The 23,512-nt window shown below is 34.0% G+C and overlaps 1 protein-coding gene across 2 annotated transcripts in view; it reads left to right on the top strand.

Annotated features, from left to right (window-relative positions):
• Positions 1-3,653: 3,653 nt before the first annotated feature.
• LOC131041126 (protein MICRORCHIDIA 2) overlaps positions 3,654-23,512 on the top strand; it is a 32,946-nt gene continuing 13,087 nt past the window's right edge. The window contains exons 1-14 of one of the 2 annotated variants that reach the window (XM_057974103.2): positions 3,654-4,436; positions 12,221-12,893; positions 13,205-13,279; positions 14,697-14,731; positions 15,000-15,078; positions 15,186-15,275; positions 15,441-15,516; positions 16,225-16,303; positions 16,384-16,518; positions 18,685-18,783; positions 22,300-22,401; positions 22,535-22,684; positions 23,062-23,154; positions 23,430-23,481. In XM_057974103.2, coding sequence (XP_057830086.1) covers positions 12,242-12,893; positions 13,205-13,279; positions 14,697-14,731; positions 15,000-15,078; positions 15,186-15,275; positions 15,441-15,516; positions 16,225-16,303; positions 16,384-16,518; positions 18,685-18,783; positions 22,300-22,401; positions 22,535-22,684; positions 23,062-23,154; positions 23,430-23,481 — 1,717 coding nt within the window. In that variant the 5' untranslated portion in view covers positions 3,654-4,436; positions 12,221-12,241. The remainder of the gene's footprint in view (positions 4,437-12,220; positions 12,894-13,204; positions 13,280-14,696; positions 14,732-14,999; positions 15,079-15,185; positions 15,276-15,440; positions 15,517-16,224; positions 16,304-16,383; positions 16,519-18,684; positions 18,784-22,299; positions 22,402-22,534; positions 22,685-23,061; positions 23,155-23,429; positions 23,482-23,512) is intronic. The other variant, XM_057974102.2, reaches the window with a different exon arrangement.

Genomic DNA, 23,512 nt, shown 5'->3' with positions numbered 1-23,512 from the left:
TTTCTCTCATTCACACACATTCTTTGTTCCTCCCTGCCCATCTCCATCTATACATCTCTCTCACTCACATAGACACACACTCACTATTTCTCTCTCCCTATCTCTATCTCCATCTCTCTCTTATACATCCCACCCCTTCATCTCTCTTATACTCTTTTTATATCCTTCTCTACCTCTCTATATATATCACTTTCTAATTTATCTTTATCTTTCTATATATCCCCCCTCTCATTATCTCCACTTCTTTCTATCTCTCTTTCTCTTTCCTTCCATATCTCATCTCTCTCACTCTCTTTATATTTCACAAGTTGCATATACTCTATCCCTTCTTTCTATCCCCATCTCTACCTCTTTCTATCCATATCTATCCCTCTCTCCCCCTCTTTCTATCCCTATCTATCCCTCTCTCCCTCTTTTATATCTCTCTACTTCTCTTCTCTCTGTCTAACACATATACACACACACATGATCCTTGTTTCTCCCACCTTATTCATATCTATATCTGTATATTTTCCCCTCTTTATCTCTCACCCTCTCTCTAAACGTTTCTCTCTATTACTTGTCTTTGTCACCTTCTTTCTCTCTCACTCTTTACTCCTCTATTTCTATCTCCATATATCTCTTTCCTCTCTATCTATATATCATTATCTCCACCTCTTTCTCTCTTATTCACTCTCTCTTTTGTATAATTTCTCTATATTTCTATTTCTCTCCATCTCCCTCTTGCTCCTCTCTCTTTCTCTATGTCTCCCTATCTCTATCCCTCTCCCTATATCTATATCACTCCCTCTCCCTCTCTCTATCTATTGACCTCTCTCCTCTTTCTATCTCTTTCTATGCATATCTTTCTCCACGTCTATCTTTTTATCTCTAATCTCTTTCCCCATCACTCTCTATCTCTATATTTCCTCCTCTCTCTTTCTATCTCCCCTTCCTCTCTATTTCTCATTATCTCTCCCTCCTTCGTTCCCTCCCTAGTCCCCCCCCTCTCTCTCCCAATATATGTCTATCTCTCCCTTTATCTCCCCCTGCTTTTCTCATCCTATCTCCATCTCTATTTGTCTATTTATAGTTTCCTCTATTTAGCTTTTTTTTAATCTCTCTCCCTTCCCCACCTCTCTATATCTCCTTATATCTCTACCTTTCTATCACTCTATCTCACAATCTATATCTCTCTCTATATCTCCCTCTTCCTTTGTAGATATCTCTTTCTCTCTATCTCTCCTTCTTTACCCCCTATTTTTCTACCTTTATCTCTCCCTCTACTTCTCTCTATCTATGTTTTCCCTCTTCTTCTCTCAGTCTACATTCATCTCTACCTCTATCTTCCTTTCCCCCCTCTATCTTTAGACATATCTCCTTCTCTCTCCCTCTCCTTCTTTTAGACCTCTCTCTCTCTCTCTCTCTCTCTCTCTCTCTCTCTCTCTCTCTCTCTCTCTCTCTCTCTCTCTCTCTCTCTCTCTCTCTCTCTCCATATTTCCCTTCTTTTTCTCTCCATCTCCATCTCCATCTTCATTTTATTTTTATCTTTATCTCTTCACCCCTCTCTCTCACTCTTCCCCTCTTTATCTCTCCCTCATTCTATCCCTCTCTACCTCTCTCTCCCTCTCACCCTGTTGCAAACATAACATGATCCTATTGGTAATAAGAATTTATTATCTTCATAATTCAAAGTTTTTTTTTCAATTATGATTGGATCCTTATAAGTGGATACATATGATTTGAAGCTATCACTTCTCAATTGAGACCTTTGTTGCACAAACAACATCGTTTTCTTAATGGCCTACTAATTGACCTCATCTACTACACAAATTTATATGCAAAAAAACTACCAATTTTTTTCTTAATTGACTTTTCACACCTCTTTGCATACCCATTCCACACCAAGGTGCAATTGCTAGTTAATATATTTTGTTTTATACATTTATTAAATAGTAGTCTTAAATTATTTAATTTACTTTAACATTATTTAAGAATTATTTTACTTCAAGTAGTCTTGAATTATTTAATTTACTTTAACATTATTTAAGAATTATTTTACTTCAAGTAGTCTTGAATTATTTAATTTACTTTCACATTATATAAGAATTATATATTTAATCAAGCTCTTTAACTAATATTAATTGTAGATGTTGGTAAATTTAAAATAAAAAATGAATTGTAACACAAAATAGAAGTAGCTGTTTTTGTATTAAGTATCATAGAACAATTACAAACTTATTACAAATACCAACTCCTTTCGAACAAGCTTATTACAAATACTAGCTCCTTTCGAGCACAAATACAAGCTCCTTTCAAGCACCAAATTAGAAACAACAATTGGAAGACCAAGGGTCACAACTTAGAAATCCACTTTTAAACAATGCGACAAATACAACCAATGGAAGACCAAGAGTCACAACTTAGAATTCCACAAAGATGTCCTTCATGGGAGTTGAACTTGGGTCTCCACATTGAGAACTCAATGCTTTAACCAACTAAGCTCAACCCCTTGGACCAAATAGAAGTAGTTGTTAGAAACCGACTATTTATTTAAACAAAATCTTGATACACAAATACATATATCAACGTCACTTTAAAATGTCATTATAAGATTCATAATTGGATATCCATGTTGACAACTCTATAAATTTAACATGATCATATTTATGAATTTAATAATTAGTAATCAAATATATTATATACTTTATTTAAATATTTAAATTATATCTCTTACATTATATTTATTTTAAAATTAATAGTTAAATTAAAATAAAATAGTAACAATTATTAATTGAATATTATATATAGATTTTTTAAATATTTAAATGATGTCTTCCTCCCCCTCCTCGATCACGTCCTCCTTCATCCTCTTTTCCTCCTCTTCCTTCATCTCTTCCTTCTCTCTTTGTCCTTCGTGGGGTTTGAACCTTCATGACACCATTAACAATGCAACTTTTTCACCTTTACACTATGGGGTCAACCCCCTTTTAAATGGCATCATACTTGAAAACTAGTAATTAAAATAGAAAACCATATGTATAAATGCACGTGTATGAAATTGTGTATATATGTATGTACATATATGCATACACATATCCAATCTCATCAATAGTAAATAGAAGGATGAAATTAAATCTTAATTATTCACTTTTAAATATATTATATTATTATTGCATTACAATCTAGTAAACATATATTCTTATTATTTATATATTTAAAATGATAACGTTGATTTAATTATACTTAATATAATAATTTATAATCATATTATATTAATATTTAATAATATATATTAAATAACTATAAAGATTAGATAAATAAAAATAAACTTAGAAACAACATTCACATACAAATATCTACACAAACTTTCTAATTGTCATAATAAAACAAAATATAATCTTATATAAATCTTAACCAAAAAAAATATTCCCCATCCAAATCAACCTATATTTAGAAATATCCACCCACTACACCACTTAACAGTTGTAATAACCACCTACCACACCTCTTGACAGCTGTCAAACCATAAGTTAAACCATGGGTTGGCATTCATGCATTGAAAGCCATATTTAATTCCCTATTAAATTGGCCATAATGTCATTATTAAGGGAAGGAGAAGTTAAGTGAAGTAATGACAAGGACATGGCACATGCAGCCTACTTTTAAGTGGCAGTGATGTACTGCCATAAAAAGTAGAGAGAGGAAATAACCAAACTTCTCTCTAGAAAAATAAGAATTTTATTTTTCCTAGAGAGAGAAAGATGGTCAAAGGAGGCAAAGGGATGCATTGAAAAAGCAGCCAAAAGAGGGCACAAAAGCAAACCATAACCACCTAAATCAAAACCAAAAGGAGAAACCCTAGGGAAATTAGTTGGACAGGTACACCAAACCTTCATATAAATGGTATGTAGAAGAAAGGGGTTGCCATTTTTTGATTGACTTGATCTGTCTAGGCCTGAAAAAAGATTTGGTAAAGATTTTGGTGGTGTGTGGCCATTGTACCACTTTGATGTGATGTGACTGGCAGAGAATGGTTGGGATTTGATCATCTGACTGCTGCTTTTAGGGTAATCTACAAAGGACAAGCAGTACTTAGGGCTTTCTAAAAAAAGGACAGGCTGGCACCTAGGGTTTTCTAGAAAAGACAGGCTGGCTAGGGTGGTACAGAAACCCTGAGAAGATTGTGCCAATATTTGTATTGATTAGAGGGAAGTTTCATAAAACTTATTTTTTTTTGTATATACAGTTTTGAAATCCAAATATATATATCTTGAGGCAGAGGAAACAACAGGACAGTAAGGAAGATTCTGGAAGTCAAGGGGGATATGTAAAGCTCACACTTTCCTTTCATCCTCTAGAGATCACATATTGTTTTGTTTTGCAAAATACAGAGGGAAATACAGGTTTTTTAGTTCTTCTCAGCTGTGGATTCAACCAGGGAGTATACAGGGAAGGTAAAGTGTCTTATTTTCATTTTTTTCCTTTCTTTTCTTTTTCCTTCTATTTTCCTTTATTGTTACTATTTTTAAATTTTACCAAATTGGATTTAATATTGATCGTAAGAGATGTTGAAATGTACATCCTGTATATATCCGCCATTCATTTTGAATAGTGCTGCATTATTTTCTGTTTTGGATTGAATTACTGCGCTGTTGAATTTTATGCCCGTGATTTAAAAATAATTGTTTCATTCTCAAAATCGGGTGAAATATTTGCTTGTCTTGGACTAAAATATAATCGTTTCCTTTTTAAACTCGGATCAAATATATGCTTTTGTTTTAAAAATATTTTTTTCCCTCTTGAAATCGTATGTAACTCACGCTTGTGATTCGTGCCTTTTTATTGTCATTAAAAACTGGTAAAGTTTAATGTTGAAGATTCTTTATTCACGAAATTTAAATTCTGCACGCGACTTCTTTCCTTTTAAGTTTTTTGTTTCTACATCGTCTTGATTTTATTAGCAAGTTTTTGTCTTCTAGTGGAGGATTTAAAAAATTAAAGTGAAAATGGAAAGACAATATTCAAAGTAAGTTTACTGTTTGTGTAACTGTATTAAATAATAATGGTCTCAGAAATGGCTCTTGTTTGAAAGCTTAGGATTTTATATGCCACTGTTTCTGTGCAGAAAAGTTTCGTACGATGTCATCATTTTCCGGATTAACTTTGTAAAGTATTCAGTATTTGACATTCATGATGTTCTGCCTATGACTTTTATCAGAAATGCGACTGGTTTTGTGTATTGTTGTTGCCGATTATCAAATGTCTATCATTGGAATTGAGCACTTAGAGTATTTAAGACTTGTATTTCACATGATTGGCCTTTGGGTTTTAGAAATATATAATGCTCAAGTCATTCTGAACAATATAAAGGTCGAATCATTCAGGGTACCTGCTTTGTAATCTGTTCAATATCTCCGTTTTACAAAGTAACTGCCACTGGTTATCAGGTTAAGATGCCAAAAATTGAAGTTTTGTTAAGTATTAGTAATTGAGATAACACTGTTGAAGCCGCATGCTTAGTTTCCTCAGAGAAGTTTTAATGGTTATTATTCTTTGTACAATGGCGTGCCCCCTTGATATTGTTTGTTTGTTTTTGTCAGTAACTGGCACACAGTAATGCAAGCAAAGCCTTCTGGCCAGATATGCAAGTGAAAGATTATTGGACTTTTACCATTTTCAAGACAGATGATCTTTAGGCTTTGACAACCAGCACATACACCTTCCTAGAGATTTTTCCTGTGCCAAACATTTGACTTGGGCATCCAATTAAGAATGGCTATGCGATTTAGCTTTGAAACTCACCAGTTCAACTTTAAAAATAATCCATCACATATTTTTTGTTGGACATATAGATATATATTAGTATTGTGAAGCATTATATTAAGCTCTAATTGCAGAAATGCAAAATTGAATATAGAGCAGAATTTTGTAATAGAGTGCAAATGATCAAAGAAGTCATAGTGCCAAACTATGTATTAAAATCCTTGTATGGAGGAAGATGATAGTGAAACTTCCTCTGCTTTACTGTCCAATTCTCCATTTTGGACTCAAGATGTTCGGAGAGGTGTGTAATATGTATTATAAGTGCTGCATGAGAACGACCAACATATCTCTAGAATTCTAAGAGCCATTGATTAATTTTCTCATTGAAAGTTGTGTGTCTTGTAATGATGGGACAAAATTACAAATAATAATTAGGTTGTTGATTGCATTGATTTTTGATGGTATCGAGGGTTTGGGATTTTGTTGTGAGTTTTGCCTTATAATTTGAAGAGGTTGTTGCCCCTGTTTTTATCAGGGGAGGGCAAAGGCAGAACACTAATTGAACTTTAATGCGTGACATGAAATATTACATTCCTGTGATGGGCTTCTGCATGTGTTATTTATATTGGGAGTGATCTACTGTTGTGGTAATATCCTTTTATGCACCACTATTGAATGTAGGAAGATCACTCAAATGTACATATCCATTTTTTATGCCTATATTCTTTGCATTTAATCCGATGTACTTGTGTGATTCATTCATGGACAAATTCAATGGTGTTTGATTGATATAACTTTTGATTGCCCTTGTAAATCATGCACTATGCTTAAAACCAATTCAACATAAAAAATCGAATACTTTCTGAAGTTTCAGAATGAAGTTATCATGTAAGAAATGAATATCTGAGTAAATGAAGAGCATAAAACATCATCAACAAGAGGAACATAAGATATATCTTCGGGAAACCTAATGTGGGATCATATGCCAATTGGAATCATTTTTCATGGAGCCTCCAAGAATATAGGGGGGTTGATATACCCACCTATCACATTTTCAAAAGTTTATCTTGCTTTGGAAACATACACAAATAGCATCGTAGTCAATTGGAATGCATATAATATTTTCAAAAACTATTTTTTGATGAAGATTTGTTGCTAACCTATCTCTAAATGTCATTTCTATAATTCCAATGAGCATATTTATAGATACATTGATGTAGAAGTAGCCAACAAACAAATCACTATTTTACAATTGAAAGAGTTTACTTCATCTTGCAAATTGTTAGTATGACTATTCTATCTTGATGCATTTGGCTATGCTCGAATATTTAATTAATGTTATAGGTGATGGGTTCATGCCGACTTGAATGTGTCGAATTGTTATATTTGATGAGGTTTGAGTCTGCCATTGATGCAGAGGTATCAATTATGATTGAATTCAATTGATCAATAGTAGAGAATGTTGTAGGCCTCATGAGCAAGATTTCATATCTGGACTCATCTGTGTTGTAAATTACATTCTTACAAGGAATGATAAGAGGGCCTTTGGACAAAATAAGAGGAATCAGGGAATAATGAGCTAGATTTGTGACTGTTGATTGTGATTATGGGTTGAAAGTAATTCTGAAATGGCAATGGTGGAGTAGGTTATCATAGATGCCAATTTTTAGAGAGATTAGGTCGGTCATTGCAAATTGGGTAGGACCAAATTTTAGACAATTTCAAAATAGACAAAGAAGGTGAATATGATAATCATGGCTATTGAGAGAACCTGAGGGAATCCACTATAGTTTTGGTCCTTTGGGTCATTTTAAAGGATTTTCCATTTGTAATTTAGATGAGATCAATATAGTTGCAAAACCAAGAGCTTGGTGTGGAAAACTACGGCATTTTTCTTAGTTAATTCTTATGATGGATTATAAAAAGATTAGTTTGCTGCTGTCTACCTCTAAGGGGCTGCCTTTGATGGATATACTCAAGATAAACTTAAGGTAGACTTTGATTGACATCTTGAGATAAGCTAATTAGAAGCATTGTGTGACAAAACTCCCAAATAATACCCAAGAGGATTTCTTGGCTTTGAAAAGGTTGGAGCAATAAGGTATTGTGACTTACCACTTGAGGGAATTCCACTTATCTAGTTTAGGCACTGTTCTTAGTTAAATTTTATAATGGATTACTAAAAGATTTAGTTTGCCACTCTTTCCACCTCTAAAGGACTGCCTTTGATTGATATACTCAAGATAAACTTAAGGGAAAGTTTGATTGACATACTTGAGATAAATTAACTAGATGCATTTTGTGTCAAAACACCCAGATAATACCCAAGGGGATTTCTTGGCTCTAAAATGTTGAAGCAATAAGGTATTATGACTTACCAATTGAGGGAATTCTACTAAGGTAGTTTAGACACTGAAGGTATGTTGCTTTGGTGTATTCTTGCATTATATATTTACAAATAAAACTTTAAATAATCCATTAGTGATTATGTCAAATCATTGAGTTGTAGGACAAGCAGAAGCTTGTTAAAGAGTTATCTCACACCACCTTAAAATAAAAATTGCATAACACTCCCTTGTCTAAGAAAAAGTCAAAAGGTGTTATAAGTAAGAATTATTCTCTTCTAACTTCTACAATTAATTAGTGAAAGAGAAGAATAGTTGTGGGTCAGGGAAATAGCCATATAGAGGATCAGGAGCAATAAGGAATAGTAATTCCCTACTGCTATGCTGGAATTTATCCAATAAAAAACTCCAATCTTAAAACAAAACGTTAAGAGTATAAAATTCATCTAGGGGTATCGTTGACTTTAAAGATTTGTTGATCAAGTGAAAATGTATTTGTGATATACTCACATGAAAGGAAAATGAACAAAAGTGTAGAGGCTTTTCTTATAGATGTGGCTTGTAGGTTATTTGGCAAGGGTTTGTCTATAAGACGTGTGTATAAACTGATTCTATCCAAGAACATTTGGAGAAGAATTCAAGGAGACATTAGAACAACAAGAACACTTGATTATCAATTTGTGAGATACAGATGATCACTACTGCCCATTATGTTCTTGTCTCCAATTTTCCCTTGGATTAATTTTAGAATGTTCATTTTCTCTTGATTAAACTTGTTATCTTATGCAATCAACCACTTGGAGAGGGGCAAGGGGTGCTCGACAGTGAAGGTCAGTACATACTCCAACAAATCTTGATTGTGTGGAGGGTAGGTAACTTCGGGCTAGAATCCCTTGAAGTGCACTTGGGGGGCCTTCAATCTTTAGAGACCTACATGTCAGGTAGATGCAGAAAGAATGCATGCAAGTTTTTGCCCCTCACCTCAGACTTATCCGCAAGCTAATGTCAGATCCTTAGGGATGTTGAAAGGTCAATACAAACTCCAACAATTCTTGACAATAAGGAGGATTGGAGACAAGTCAGGTAGATGTAGAAAGAATGCATGCAATTTTTTACCCCTCACCTCAGACTTATCCACAAGCTAATGTCAGATCCTTAGGGATGTTGAAAGGTCAATACAAACTCCAACAATTCTTGACAATAAGGAGGATTGGTAACTTAGTGGGTGAATGCCCCTAAGCACACCTAGGAAGCTCTTCAAGTCTTAGATACCTACAAGTTAGGTGATGTAGAAGGTTGAATACTATGCTTGATTGATGGCCTCAAATCCTTAGATTAAGCCATAAGGCAACATTAAATCCTTCTAATCCTAGTTCATGAGAATGGCCTTTAGCTAGACAATATTGCTTTGATCGGTAGTCTTAGTGGTTGTGCTTACTAATTGGGAAACATTTAAGCCTTCTGGCTTTAGTCTTTGGAATCACAGTTGTCAAGTTTGGAAATTCAGATCCATAAAGAGGGTTAATATATCCATTAATCTAGAATCTTATAAAAAATCAGGAAATTTTGTCTTAGAAATGAAGTATTTGATTATAGATAAATATATATTGTGAAGGGTAACTAGAAACATCAATGGGCTCAAATCAGTTATATTGTTAAGGAAACTTGGTCATTACCATGACTATATTGGTTCTAGGGATGATAATATATAAGTTATTTGTCTAGGGTAATTGGCATAAGCTAGTTCTAGGGATAAAATATCACTAGTCTTGGATGTGACATTACATGCAGATCTACAGGTTTGTGAGTCTATTTATTGTGAAGTGAAGATTTGAAATTGAGTCATTCTTTACCAATGGAATTGTGATTGTTTCGTTAAGTAGTGCAAATTATTTGTGAAGGTTTTGTAGAGACACAAAATTTTAATTTTAAAATGGAAAAAAAATGTTTACACTATGTTGGACCTATTTGGTAGATATGTAACGTACAAGTTGAAAAGGTTTTGGCACTTAAGCATGTTTCTCGATTAGCTTCTTCCATGCATGTAGTCCTTGGATGAATCTTGATCTCCTTCTAATGAAGGGTGGGATCAAAACTTGCAAGGAGAATATATCAATAGTCTGATTATGATGATGACTTTTAATGTTGTTAGACCCAATTGGTCTATAGGATTTGTTGAATTGTGTCATTCATTCAAATATACTTAATGCCTCATCTTTTAACTTCAGTGCACAACACATCATTGGAGCTGCAATTTTTGTTTTTACATCCTTTTTTGTCTTCAATGTCTTTTGAGTTCATTAATAGAGATTGTCTTTAAAGTGTCACCCTTGTAATTGTATTTGTCACTAGTGTAGCAATCATTCTCTTCTTCCATTGCTAATTCAACCTTACTCTAGTATCTAGAATGAAAAGGGAAGAGAGATTTAAAATTGTAGCTATTTATAAACATGAGCAAGACTAAATATTATTTTGGTATAATTCTATATTTTAACATGGTGCAAACAGTACGTAAGTTGGTCTGTAGGACCTGTCAAAGAGTATCATTCATTTATACATTATACTTTGCCTTTAACTTTATTGCGCAACACATCTTTGGTGCTGCTATTTTTTTCATTATACACTTTCTTTTGTTTCCATGTCCTATTCATTAGTATTGTTTATCTTTGTTGCTGTCTGTAAGACCTGTCAAAGTGTATCATTCATATATAAATTATACTTTGTTTCTAACTTTATTGCACAACACAACTTTGGAGATGCTATTTTTATTTTTATGTCCTTTCCTTTATTTCCATGTCCTTAGATTAATTGGTAGTGTTTGTCTTTGAAGTGTCATCCTTGGACTTGTTGTTGATGCTGCAATCATTCTCTTTTTCCATTGGTAATTCAACCCTTCTTTAGTGTAGGAAATATTTATAACAAAAAGGGAAAGAGAGAAATAAGATAGTAACCATTTATAAACATGAGTGATACTAAATATTATATATGATATAGTTTCTTTATTAGAACATGGTGGGAATTAAAGAAAGCCAATCATTTTGATTCTTGGGATCTGAGACTAGTGTAGGGTAGCAAACGCCAACATTATTGCTCACCAGATCTAGGATTCCTCTTGCCAGTGTAGGGTTTGTTCCTACACTTATGAGTTGAGATTGACCATTATATTCCTTAAGGGAATAGGATATCTAATCTTTGTTGACAACAAGAATGGACACAGAGTTGATCATAATTTATAAAACACCGCTGGGGCAATTACAGCTTCATTCTTCACATAAGTAGGCTCAGTTGTGACAATTAAAAGGTTTGCTGTTTACATATCTCACTGGCTTCTATGGAGTTTTTGCAACTTCATTCCCTGTGTAGCTCCATTTGTTGAGTTTGAAAATTTCATAGTAGAGTTGTGAATTTTTCAAGTGCAAGTGCTCTCATTTTGTATTTGGGTTCTGTGAACGGTTCTTTAAAGATATATATTTGTGAATTTTGTTATGAGAAATTCTAATTATGATTGTAAGCTTTGCTTCCCTCAACTTTAATGAAGACAAATCTATAAATATTATTACTAGAATAGAGGAATTTTCTTTTCTGCTCTAAATTTTCTCCCTTTCCTTAGGTATGTTCTGTATCAAACTACTGTATCCTTTTTTGGACAGATTTTGCATGACATTCTCTGCTTCTTGAATCGAAAATAATGTTGACAACATCCATGCTTTGTGATTGTATCTCCTTTCCATGAGCTATGGCTTGCTCTCTGTAGTTTAAGTTGCTTAACATTGGATTTATCTCTGTTAAAAAAGTATACAAAATGTATTCTTACCTTTTTATCTGCCAAAAAAATATATTTTCTTTCATAAGCCAATTTTATTAAAACCATTTTACCAAATAATGGATCCAGTAGAGAGTAGGCAGTTAATTGAAGTAATTAAAACTTTCTTGTGTCAAACCTACATTGGTAGCATATCATAGTAGTTGGTGTTTGCAGTTAGTAAAGCACTGTTTCTGAAGCAGTTATAGGGAAATAAGATTAAGAAAGATTGACTATATATTCTCTCTGGCATGAAAGAAATATCCACAAATTTGAATGACAGGCTTTTGGTAAGACTGAATGAATTTTCTCCGTTTGCCTTGTGCAGGGATTGTTTGGCATAGGAGACATGCCCACAAGTGTGACTAATGTGGCTTCAAGTGTGATTGACCTGAGCAGTGACGATGAGGAAGAAACACAATTGCAATCATCTATAGGAAGACCAGTTTCAAAAAATGAATGCTCTCAAAATTTGTGTAGTACACAAATAGAACAGCCAATTTGTACCCAGACGGTTCAAGACCCTGCATTGTCGAGATCAACTGGTCATGATTTCGACTGGTATTTCAAAGATACCAAACCTGACCTTGAGAATAGGATTCAAAGAACTCTACCATCTGTGTCTTTAGCTAATGGACAACATGAAGGTGGATTGGAGCAGAATGGATTGAGACAATCTAATGGCATTACATATCCTGCTCTTGGTTCACCATCTCATCATGAAAGGTCTGCACAGCAAAATTTTAGTGGAAGAGATGGACATCAGATATTAAATCAGCAGGGAAGGCAGACATTGCCATCATCTTTGTCAAGATCAAATTGTTTGGGCCAGCCAGTCCAGGAAATTCAAAATGAAAACACAAGAAATATTGGAAACATGCCACCGGTTACTTCTTCTATGCCCAATCAATCTGGAAAAGTTTCTTCAAAGAGCAGCTTTCACCAATTTTGGAAAGCAGGAGATTATGATGTTCGATATGCACAAAAGAAATCTATACCAGGTCCTTTTATACTTGTGGAAGATTTGTATGTTGCATATTTTTTAATCTATGAAAATATTAGATATTAGTTATTAGACAGTTATCTGTCTTCTCATCTTTTGTGATCTTTGAATAAAAAATGTTGATGTTGAGGCTATAAGGAACGCCATGCATCTTTAGCTCTGTTTCTCTTAAGCAATTTACATAATTCTATAGTAATCAGTTATGGCATGGATTTGGTATGTTCTTGCTAATGTGACGAAGTTAGACAACTAAGGTTTGTTTCTTTAGTTACTTCAATAATACTGAAAATTATTTTCTTCTTTATGCAGGTGGAATGGATCATGTTCGTGTACATCCGAAGTTCCTTCATTCTAATGCTACATCCCACAAATGGGCATTTGGAGGTTTGCTTCCTATGCCACTCTTTTGAATGATTTATAGCATCTAATTATTGTTGTCTTTCCCAACTGTCATCCGTAGATCATTTGTTATTTATATTAGGATCCACTGCTTGAACTGTACCATTCAATGTTTTAGCCAAGAGATTATCTTAGCCATATTGAATAGTAACTTGTGAGATATTTTTCCAAGGCTCTGTTCTTGTGTTATAAAATAATATTTTCTGTGAAGACACATCAGTTCATATCAGGTGTAGAGGAAATGGTGAATCTATTTGTTGTTGAGATAAAGTAGTGAGTTTCCAAACATCTTTTTTAGAACATCCCTGATTTTCATCATCAATAGTCTTCTAAATTTCTGATCAAATAAATCGGAAATCCATCATCCATGGTCTTCTGGATAATGAAAGCAACTGCTTTGTTCTTGTTTTCACTAAGCCTGCCATTACAGTGTGGTTGTATAAGATCTATAGAAAGGCCAGTACCCAATAGATTCTATTCTGGATGTTATATTACTGCCCTAACAATATTTTGATGTAATCTATATAATGAATCTGCAGTGATTTTTTCTTTTTCTTGGAACTTGATTTTGAAGTATGTCATATTTGTCATAATGTGATGAGTTGATCCATCATGTTACCTTACTCAGCTTTGTCTAAAGAAAATCAGGAATACAATTGAAAATCAGATCCTGTGTGTTTTAACCTTTATATGATCTGTTTTCTTTCTGAATTTGCTCTGATTCTAGAGCTACATTTATCTATAATCCAGGAGGTATTCATTATGATTTGTTTTTTCTCATTTCTCAGGCTAGTAGTTATGCATATTTCTTTCTTAGGATCTGCTTTTGTCAGAACCATTTCTCCTTGTCAGATTAAGGGGCAAGTGTGTGATATCTATAATTTTGCAAAAAGTAATGTCTTTTCTTGTAAGGATAACTTGGAATATCACCAAGCTCAGGCTGGCTCTAGGGACAAAATGTCCCGAGTCTAGTGTATTTTATGACATGCCAATTTATGTCGAGCTGCTGGTCACCTTATTCTGCTATGGGGATTTGAACTCAAGTCATTATCTTTATGAATGCACCAATTACAATTATACAACTGACTTTTGGACTGTTGCAAAAAGTAATGTGATTCTACTGTAAGAGCTGTATGATAATCTGTTTTTTTTTTTGTTTTGGTTGAGTCTTTTCTTTTTTTCCCTCCATTTTGCAGTCTCTTTGTTAGTAGCCATGTTTATTAGATTCAAATTTTGAATGAATAATGCTTTTATCGAAATAATTTGTAGAATTTGGTTCTTCCTTGTGACTTGTTTCCCATGTAATGGCCATTTATTGGTATCTCTATTTAAGTAATCTTCAGCACATAGTTTTGTTGAAAGATAATTCTAATGAGTTTTATTTTTTTGTTTATCATTGCAGCAATTGCAGAGCTTCTTGATAATGCAATTGATGAGGTAATTTAGCTTTGTACTTTGTTTCTTGAGATGAATTGCTGAGGTGGGCTATAATCAGTCATTGTGATAGTTACTACAGAGAAGCTCATAACTAATGTTTATTTCTAAAATATTTCCTATGCAGTCTGTTTTGTTTGCTGAAGGTTTGTCTTGATGATGACTATTTGTCAACTTGATGTATGATGTTTTGATGATAAGATATTTTTTATTTGAAGATATGTAGAAATTTTCCCTACTGTGTTTCTCATTTTGGTGCAATAACATTCAGATACATCATGGTGCAACTTATGTCAAAGTGGATCAGATTTACAACCCTCGTGACTGCAGTCATGCTTTACTTTTTCAGGGTGTGAACATTATTCCTAGCTTGCTATATCACTGTTGTGCAAATCAGTTGTATTTACTTTTATGAGCACAGATTAGTTGAAATATCACTTTGTATTTTCTTTTGCAGATGATGGAGGGGGCATGGATCCTGATTGTATTCGACAATGCATGAGCTTGGGATATTCTATGAAGAACACAAACACTACTATCGGACAATGTAATTCAAAGGAAGATGAGGCACACCTGCCATTGCATATAAGACTAGTTTGCATTTTGTTGGGGGATAATCACATATTTGTCTAATCAATTTAATTGATTATTACATGACTATGCATGGGCTGCTTTCATTGTTGAATTGATTCCTATCCATTTGTGTGTGCAGATGGCAATGGCTTTAAAACAAGTACAATGAGACTGGGAGCAGATGCAATTGTTTTTACTCGGACGGCTCGTGGCAGGTGCTATTTGTTCTTTATTGAAGCAAGAACAATCTCAATCACATCATAGTTGTTCTTGAGATTATTCTTGCTAACATTTGACTGCTTTTTTATTATGTTTCTCTCCAATCACATCAGTGTTCTTTGCAGTCACATATCATGACAATATTATTCTTGCTAAGGAGTAATAAAAATAATCACAATCACATCAGTGTAATAATAATATCAATATTATCATGTTAGCAAGAATACCCTCAATCACATCATTGTTCTTCGCAATCACATAAGGACTATAAGGACAATGATGTAATTGAGATTATTCTAGCTTACTTGAGGCTACCTTGTGATGTTTCATTTCAGTGTACTTTTGTAGTTTAATTATCATATATTTTTTCCCACTTATTTTGTCGTCTACTGCACATTAATTTAAGTGTAATTTGGTCTTTGAGCATTCAATTGAAGCTTTTTTGTCAGGGTCTGTATCCTGCACCTAGGATCATGTGTGTGAAAGTTTAAACAATCACATTTGTTGAAGCAATTGAAAGCATATGTACACATCTAGATGCCATTCACATTCTTGTTTTCTTTTATGCACACTTTTTTGAGGGACTCTAGTTACATACCTTATACATGCCTTTACTTATCTTTTTTATTTTATGATTGTAATGGTAGCATCCACACAGTTACCTTAATTATTTCTTTTTGATTGTTGAATTTTTCATTTGACAGCTCTTCAACTCAGAGTATCGGACTCCTTTCCTACACATTCTTGAGAAAGACAGAGCAAGATGACATTATAGTTCCTATGGTATGCTATTTGTCAAGGTGAAATCAGAATATCTTCTTTGAAATTTGCTATGGGTTTCATGCATTGTATATGTTTTGTAGGTTGATTTTGAGCTGCCAATGGGTCCTGATACACCAAGAATGTTAGTTCGCTATGCAACAGATATTTGGACAAAAAACTTGGCAACAGTCTTACAGTGGTCTCCCTATGCAACAGAAACTGAGCTTATGAAGCAGGTATGATTTGTACAAATGGTTTTTTTGATATTATAATGCCATCAATGTCACATAAAGGTACAATGCATTAGTTTTTTCTCAGTATAATGACTTGCTGACTTTATATCAAGACTTATACCTTTTACCTTCTTTTGACAGTTCGATAGCCTCTTTCTGATCATTGTCACCTTTTTTTGACAGTGTAATAATCTCTTTACGAGGTTCTCTCACTTTCCAATCAGTGTTGTTTATTGTTTGTGGATATCAGTGTTTTTGTAGAAATTCTTTCCTTCTCTTCAAAGTGGGCACAAATGCTTCACATGATTGCCTTACCCATGCTGATTCGTTATTCTATTTTTCTGATCAACTTTTTAAAAAGCCTCTGTATTCCCTGCTACTTGCAATTTCATGTGCATCTGTTTTGTAACCTCTTTCTTGCATTGTCAGAAAGCTAAAAAGATGTGACATGTGGAAGTTTGTCACCTGAATGTTTTGTTAATGGAATCCAAAACATTATATCAAGAATTACATGCAAATTTTAGAAAATTTCCATCCCAAAAATCTGAACTAAAGCCATTCTCCATACAAGTCCATGCCTAGTTTGTAAAGGATTCTTCACTTTGAGATTCAAAGAAACCATTAATATTTCTGATGGGGATCAAATATTTCTGATGGGGATCAAACTTATTCTTGAGGAGGTTTGGAAGTGCCATCATATTATGGTTGAGGTTTGGGCATCTGGTTGGATAATGTGAAAGCGAGTGTTAATATGGGAATTCTCACTTGCTGGCAAGCTCATAGAGGTATTGTGACTTTTAGCAACTGGCCAATTCTTGTCATTGCAGAGTATTTAAACACTCACAACAATAGGAAATTGGTATATAACAGCAATGAAAGTAGAGGGTCTAGACTGAACAAATTCTTATTGTAGCATTGTCATTATTATGAACAACACAAAGTTTAAGAATGAACTATTATCATTGTAATGACATGGTATAAATTCCTCCAAATATCTTGCCTGACCTTACGTTATCGTTAAATTGTACCACTTTATCTGTAGCAGCCAAATAAAACTAGTGAACCCACCTACATCAAAATTGTTAGTTGCAAATTCCTTCTACCAAACTCATAGGCAACGGAGCCCATTTTGCATGAATTTTGGCCCAGTCGCTAGGCTACCTCATCTTATTGCTAAAGAGAGCCTGCAAATACCATCCACTGTTTGGGCATGGCAACTCCTTTCATCAGAGCCATCGGCATGAATCATGATCATAGGTTCAGATGGTTATTCAGCCCTCTTCAAGGTGATTCATCCTCTGGGTAGTGGGCACCATGTCTTTTCAATAAATAAGGGTTAGTTTAGTGTTTCCAACCAAGAACGCATGGTCATAAAACAAATCTATAGCATGCATGCTATACAGAATATTAGAAATCCATAGAACACTGTATGAAACAAAAACAAAAGTGTCCTGTACCATATAGAAACCCTTAAACCCTTATAACGTACAAAACAATCTTTGGCCTGAATGCATATGAAAAAATGGACTTATTATAGATTTCTCCATTCATGAATCATTGCATGTAGGGAACAAGCTATAAGGAACAACTTAAATAAAAGAAAAGTGATTACTAAGTTTCATTCAGCAAAATATCCATTATTTACATCACAGGCAATTGTTCAATATTCATTGATGTACAACAAAGGAGCAGTACTTAGTATTTGTCACCAGTTTGCTAAGGTGCCAGATTCTTCCCTGGCAGCCCAGGGTCCTGGTCCAGTCTGGCCCAAATACGGCCAGGGTCCTGCAGTTTGCCTGTGGGTTCGCTGTGAAGGACCCAGGGAGAATTTGGAAGAATTTGTAGCGAATTTTGACCTCAGCAGCAGAACCCAGGAATAATTTGATGGATTTAAGACATTTTTTTTTATTTTTTAAAGTTTGGACGAACTCAACCGCCCCCGCACCAAAAAAAAAAAAAAAGTGAACAAACCTGTGAACCCAAATTTCAAACCTGAATTCAAATCCGAACCAGGACCGGCAACTTAGCCAGTTTGTTGTGGTCTGAATATTCAATCTCCATGTGGAAATTATAGAAGCCATATTGATTTTGTTTGGTCAATTTATAGTGCAGCAATTGTCAACATGGAAAATGAATGTCTGTAATTTGTTTCTTTGATATGTTTTGCAGTTTGAAGACATCGGACCTCATGGAACGAAAGTCATCATTTACAATCTTTGGCTTAATGATGATGGCATTCTGGAGCTTGATTTTGATACAGACAAGGAAGTATGGCTCTATCCTAGTATACCTCTATTTGATACTATGCATAAAGTCAGTACACAATGTCATTGGCTTACATTGCTGGAGAAAGAACTGCACATATTGGATTTTCTATCCTTATTTGTGTATATTTTTTCTCAACTAATCTTCTAAAGTTACTTGTATACACTATTGTGTCTTTTGTTGCCTTCCTGATGTATGAATCAGCCCATTCTATTTTTGTAATTAATTTCTTTCAGTGATACTGAGAATGTTCTTTGTTTCTCTATTTAATCTAGAATACTCCTGACAGTTATTTCAAATTATTGCTGTCCATTGTTGGTGTTCTAGTAAAGGCTGAAATTTTTTAGTACTGGAAAGGCTCAAGTATAATTAACTAATATTTTGCTATCTATTTCTATGTTGAATATTCCATGTGCTTTGAAGAGTTTCAAGTTCTATCTTATCCCCATATTCTATGAAACAGTTCCATTATGAACGTGTGGGCTGTAAAAAATACGAAGGTAACTAAATTCTCTTTGGTCTATAGCAAATAATTATTAGTAAGTCCTAAATATGTGCAGATATGAAAAAAAGAAGACAAAATATTTCTGGATAGCAGCTATTGAATTGGCTATGTGCTAACACAATCCATTCCTATGACTATTAAAAATGGTAGCTGTTGACTAATCTGAAATCAGACAGTTAGTATACAGTAATGCTGTTGTTGATGTACTGAAGGGTTTGGTGAGAAGACCTGAAAAGAGTGAATTGATACTATCATTTGGATGGGCTGAAGTAAAACATTTTAGCATCTAAATCATAGTTTGAGAATTCAGATGCAGAAAAAACTAGACAAATCCAAAATTGACTTGGGCTTGAAAATGTACTTCAAGCATAAGTTTTATGCAAAACGTGGCTACAAAAGGTATCAAATGAGTCTATAATGTTGGAGAAGCATTTTCTATATAATTTGAGTACAAATGAGTACAATATCATGTCATCATGCAAATACAGCAATGACAAACCAATAAATATGATCAAATTGCATATCCATGCAAGTTAGAACAATTTACAATTTCGTCTTCTTTGTATCTGTTTCAGTTAGAATGTGTGGTTTACTCCTTATAGTTGGCTGCAACTCTAGTCCCATACTAGAATGTTGCAGCTCCACCTTGAAAATAGATGGAAATGGCCCGTTCTGCCTCAAGTTGAGCATCATCTGCAATTATTACTTCCAATCTAATGTCTTCGTTTGCTGCATGCTCCTTTGCTTGACTCTCAAAATAAAGAATCTTGTCTTCTGTAAACGTGGGGGTGTCCTCATTTTGTGGTCTTGTCTTTGTACGGATCAAGTTCATCCAAGTTTGTAGGCTCATAAGAAGTTGTGTTGACCTTTTTTGTGCAAAGGTGAAGGTTGTTTTGCACAAAAATGAGGTCATTGAGGTGTTGGTGTGACAATTTGTTGTGCTTCTTTGTGTGAATGGGCACAAACAAAATTTAGTTGTGTTCACATCTAAAAAATTTACAAGGATGAGAAAAATATGGAGACCTAACTTTTCAATATTTGGGGTATTTCGGCTCCAGCCTTTCCACCAAGCAGCAGCTACAAATAAGCTAATCAAAAGTGTGTAAGCGATAATTCCAAGTTATAAGTGAAGACCCCAATTGTGTCACTTGGTGCTTGGAGTTTCTCCATTGGGTAGCTAGAAGGAAGAAAACAGTTAACCTGCTTGTAATTTTGCAACTCCTCAATAATCAAGGCCCTTGCCTCAACCTTAGGTGTCATCCTCATAATGCACATTGAGAGGTCCTTTAACTTCTCCATTAACATCCATGAAGGCCTTTGAGAAGACAAACTTGAGGTTGACGTAGTATTTTGTTGCATGGATGGGTTGATGGAGTTGATTGTTCTACCTCTGATCAATGATTTTCCGAATGAATTCGAATTGGCTTTCTTGACCTAGTAGTTTTGGATGGCCTACTTTTCCTTGCCCATGGCTTAAAACATGTATCCCATTGATATTTGCTCCCCATCCATCAAGTGCAAAATCCTTACCAAATCCTATGACACCTATAAATAAATTAAGGGTACAATCAAAATAAGTACTTCAAAAAACTGAAATTAAAGGATTCAACGTTAAATTTAAATTGAAGTTACCTTGATGATCTCTATAGCTCCCTTCGTAAAGACAATTTTGTGACCTCTCTATTAGTCTTTTTTGAATATGATTAATCTAGCCCATGCTTGGCTCACAAGCCTCTGTTTTTCAAAGGTGTACAAACTACAAATTCTTTGCAAGGTGAGGAAATTAATTGCAAACCTTTTCACACCTTTTCCTAAAGTGGAACATTTAGCGATACTTGGTTGTTGAATATTTCAGCCTTTACACTGATTAAATGAGGCAAGGTTGTTTTAGAAAAAGCATACAATCTTATTGGATTCTTCGGTCCCAAGGAAAATATCTGTCATATGTTCTGGGATCAAGGAATGCCTGCAAACTGCTAAGTCATTAAGAATATAAGTATTAGGATGCCAATTACAAGTCACTGTTGAACATATTATGTAGACTATTGGCCTGTTAAAAAAATATAATTAAAATGGACCATAGGCTATAAAAGGCATTTTAGATCACAGGATATATGGTACAAAATCCATTTAAACAGATATAGTCTTACCAATCTTAATTGTTTGTATTTTCTTATGTATTATATTGGTAAATTATCATTTGTTGAAGCCAAGAGCTATATTTATATGGATTGAATTATGAAGTATATGATTACAATGCTATTTACTTGTATAGTATGGAGCCTAATATGTCTTGTCATAATTTTTTGTTCTCATTGGTCAAGAACAGTTTTAAGTTCCAGAAGGAATTTAAAAAATCTGAAGCTACTAGATTTATTCTGTAATGCAAATCAGAAATATAGATTACTACATTTATGCAAATTCCTTGTGAGAGGTCAAGCAATCCAGTGTGGTCATTTTCTAGATCAGAAATCTTTTATGAAATGTTGATTTGTCCACAGTTGGACATCTTGAGGTATATAGAGGCAGCTCAAGGTATAAAAAGTTGTAAATGGTAACAGTTTCCATCCCTTTTGCATTTTGCACTTTTTAAATTTAAATGGGAAAACAAGGAATTTCGCATAAAGGAATACATTAATTAACTAAATCCATGAGGGTCCTATCTGTGTCATAATTTGCTTTATAATCTTTGTGAATGAATGATGTTCTAGAAAAGAAATTTGAGATAAGTGTTATAGAGTGAAAGACAGTTTATGTTTAGTAAACTTGAACTAGCAACTGCTAATTTTGCAGTTTTACCTTTTGATATTTTTCTAAGTTCTGATTATCAGTACGGTGATATTTCTAAGTGCTGAGGGAAGATAAATAACTGAATTTTCTACATTGTTGAGTCCATGAAACAAAAGCAAGTATGCAACAGATAATAGTTTTACTTGTCCAACAATGCAGATTTTAATGATTGTGAACTTTCTAGATGGAACGAAATGCTCACATTCTTATCATGTATTTTATAGGATATAAAATTGCGGGGAGGTAGCAAACTATGCAACATTAAGAATTCACACTGGGAATTGCTCCAATCACACATCTCATACCGATTGTCATATTCCCTACGTGTAAGTATGTCAACTTTTTCGATATTATTCTACGAAGGAATATATTTTTTCTTAATTCTTTGAGGTTACATCACATACAGTTAAGCTGAAGCAGACATGGAATTGAGTGAATATGTCCTTGTTTTATTATCAGGCATATGCATCTATCCTTTATTTAAGGATGCCATCAAATTTCAAGATTTTTTTGAGGGGGGTACTTGTTGAACATCACAGCATAGCTAATGATCTGAAATTTTCGAAAGTAGTAACTTACAAGCCACAACTTGGTGCTGGTATGAAAGAGGTAAATAGGATTTCCTGTTCTTTTGTACTTTGAGATGGTTGTTTGTATTTCATGTCATGAATAATAATGCAACTACTTTTTCTCCTTGTCATTTTTGCACTCCCAATAGCATTTACATCTTGTCATGCAGATTTTGATCATTTCCTTAAGTACTTGTATATATAAATGATAAGAATGTGTGCATTTTGTTGTCATGTATATGTTTTTAACTCTTCCACATGATTAGATGAAAATTATTCCATTAATGGCTGCACTTTTATTCTTATGCTTCTCTCATCTAGAGTTGTTCTGGGAATTTATCTGGTGGGTTTTTATAATAATTATCTATATTGATGTGAATGGTGATCTGAATGATGTATCTGTTCTAATTTGTGCAGGTAGTAGTTGAAACAACCATTGGATTTACAAAAGAAGCTCCCTTTGTTAATGTTCATGGTTTCAATGTTTATCACAAGAATCGACTTATCATGGTTAGTAAAGAGTACGTTTGCTTTAAAATTAACAACATGCATGTTCCATAAAATATTTAGGATAATTTGATAAGCAAGAAAGAAATCTTTCCATTTTATGACACAGTAATTCTTCATTGGTTCTATTGGTCGGAAGTTATATGTGCCCTTTATTTGCTTCCACTATGAAATACCTGTCGAATCTGCATTTTCTTTTGTTTTAACTTTTAAGCATTCCTGTCTAGCATCGTTGGGATTTACTGATTATTCCTTTTTGTTAATGCTTTCTTGCACAGCCCTTTTGGAAGGTTTGGCAAGATAATAGTAGTAGAGGAAGAGGTGTCATAGGTATGTATTCGAATCCTATTTAAGATTCTGC

The sequence above is a fragment of the Cryptomeria japonica genome, chromosome 5, assembly GCF_030272615.1.
Source record: "Cryptomeria japonica chromosome 5, Sugi_1.0, whole genome shotgun sequence".
Classification (NCBI taxonomy): Eukaryota; Viridiplantae; Streptophyta; class Pinopsida; order Cupressales; family Cupressaceae; genus Cryptomeria; species Cryptomeria japonica.
Note: the sequence above shows the minus strand (reverse complement) of the source record. Positions and strands in the feature narration are given on the sequence as shown.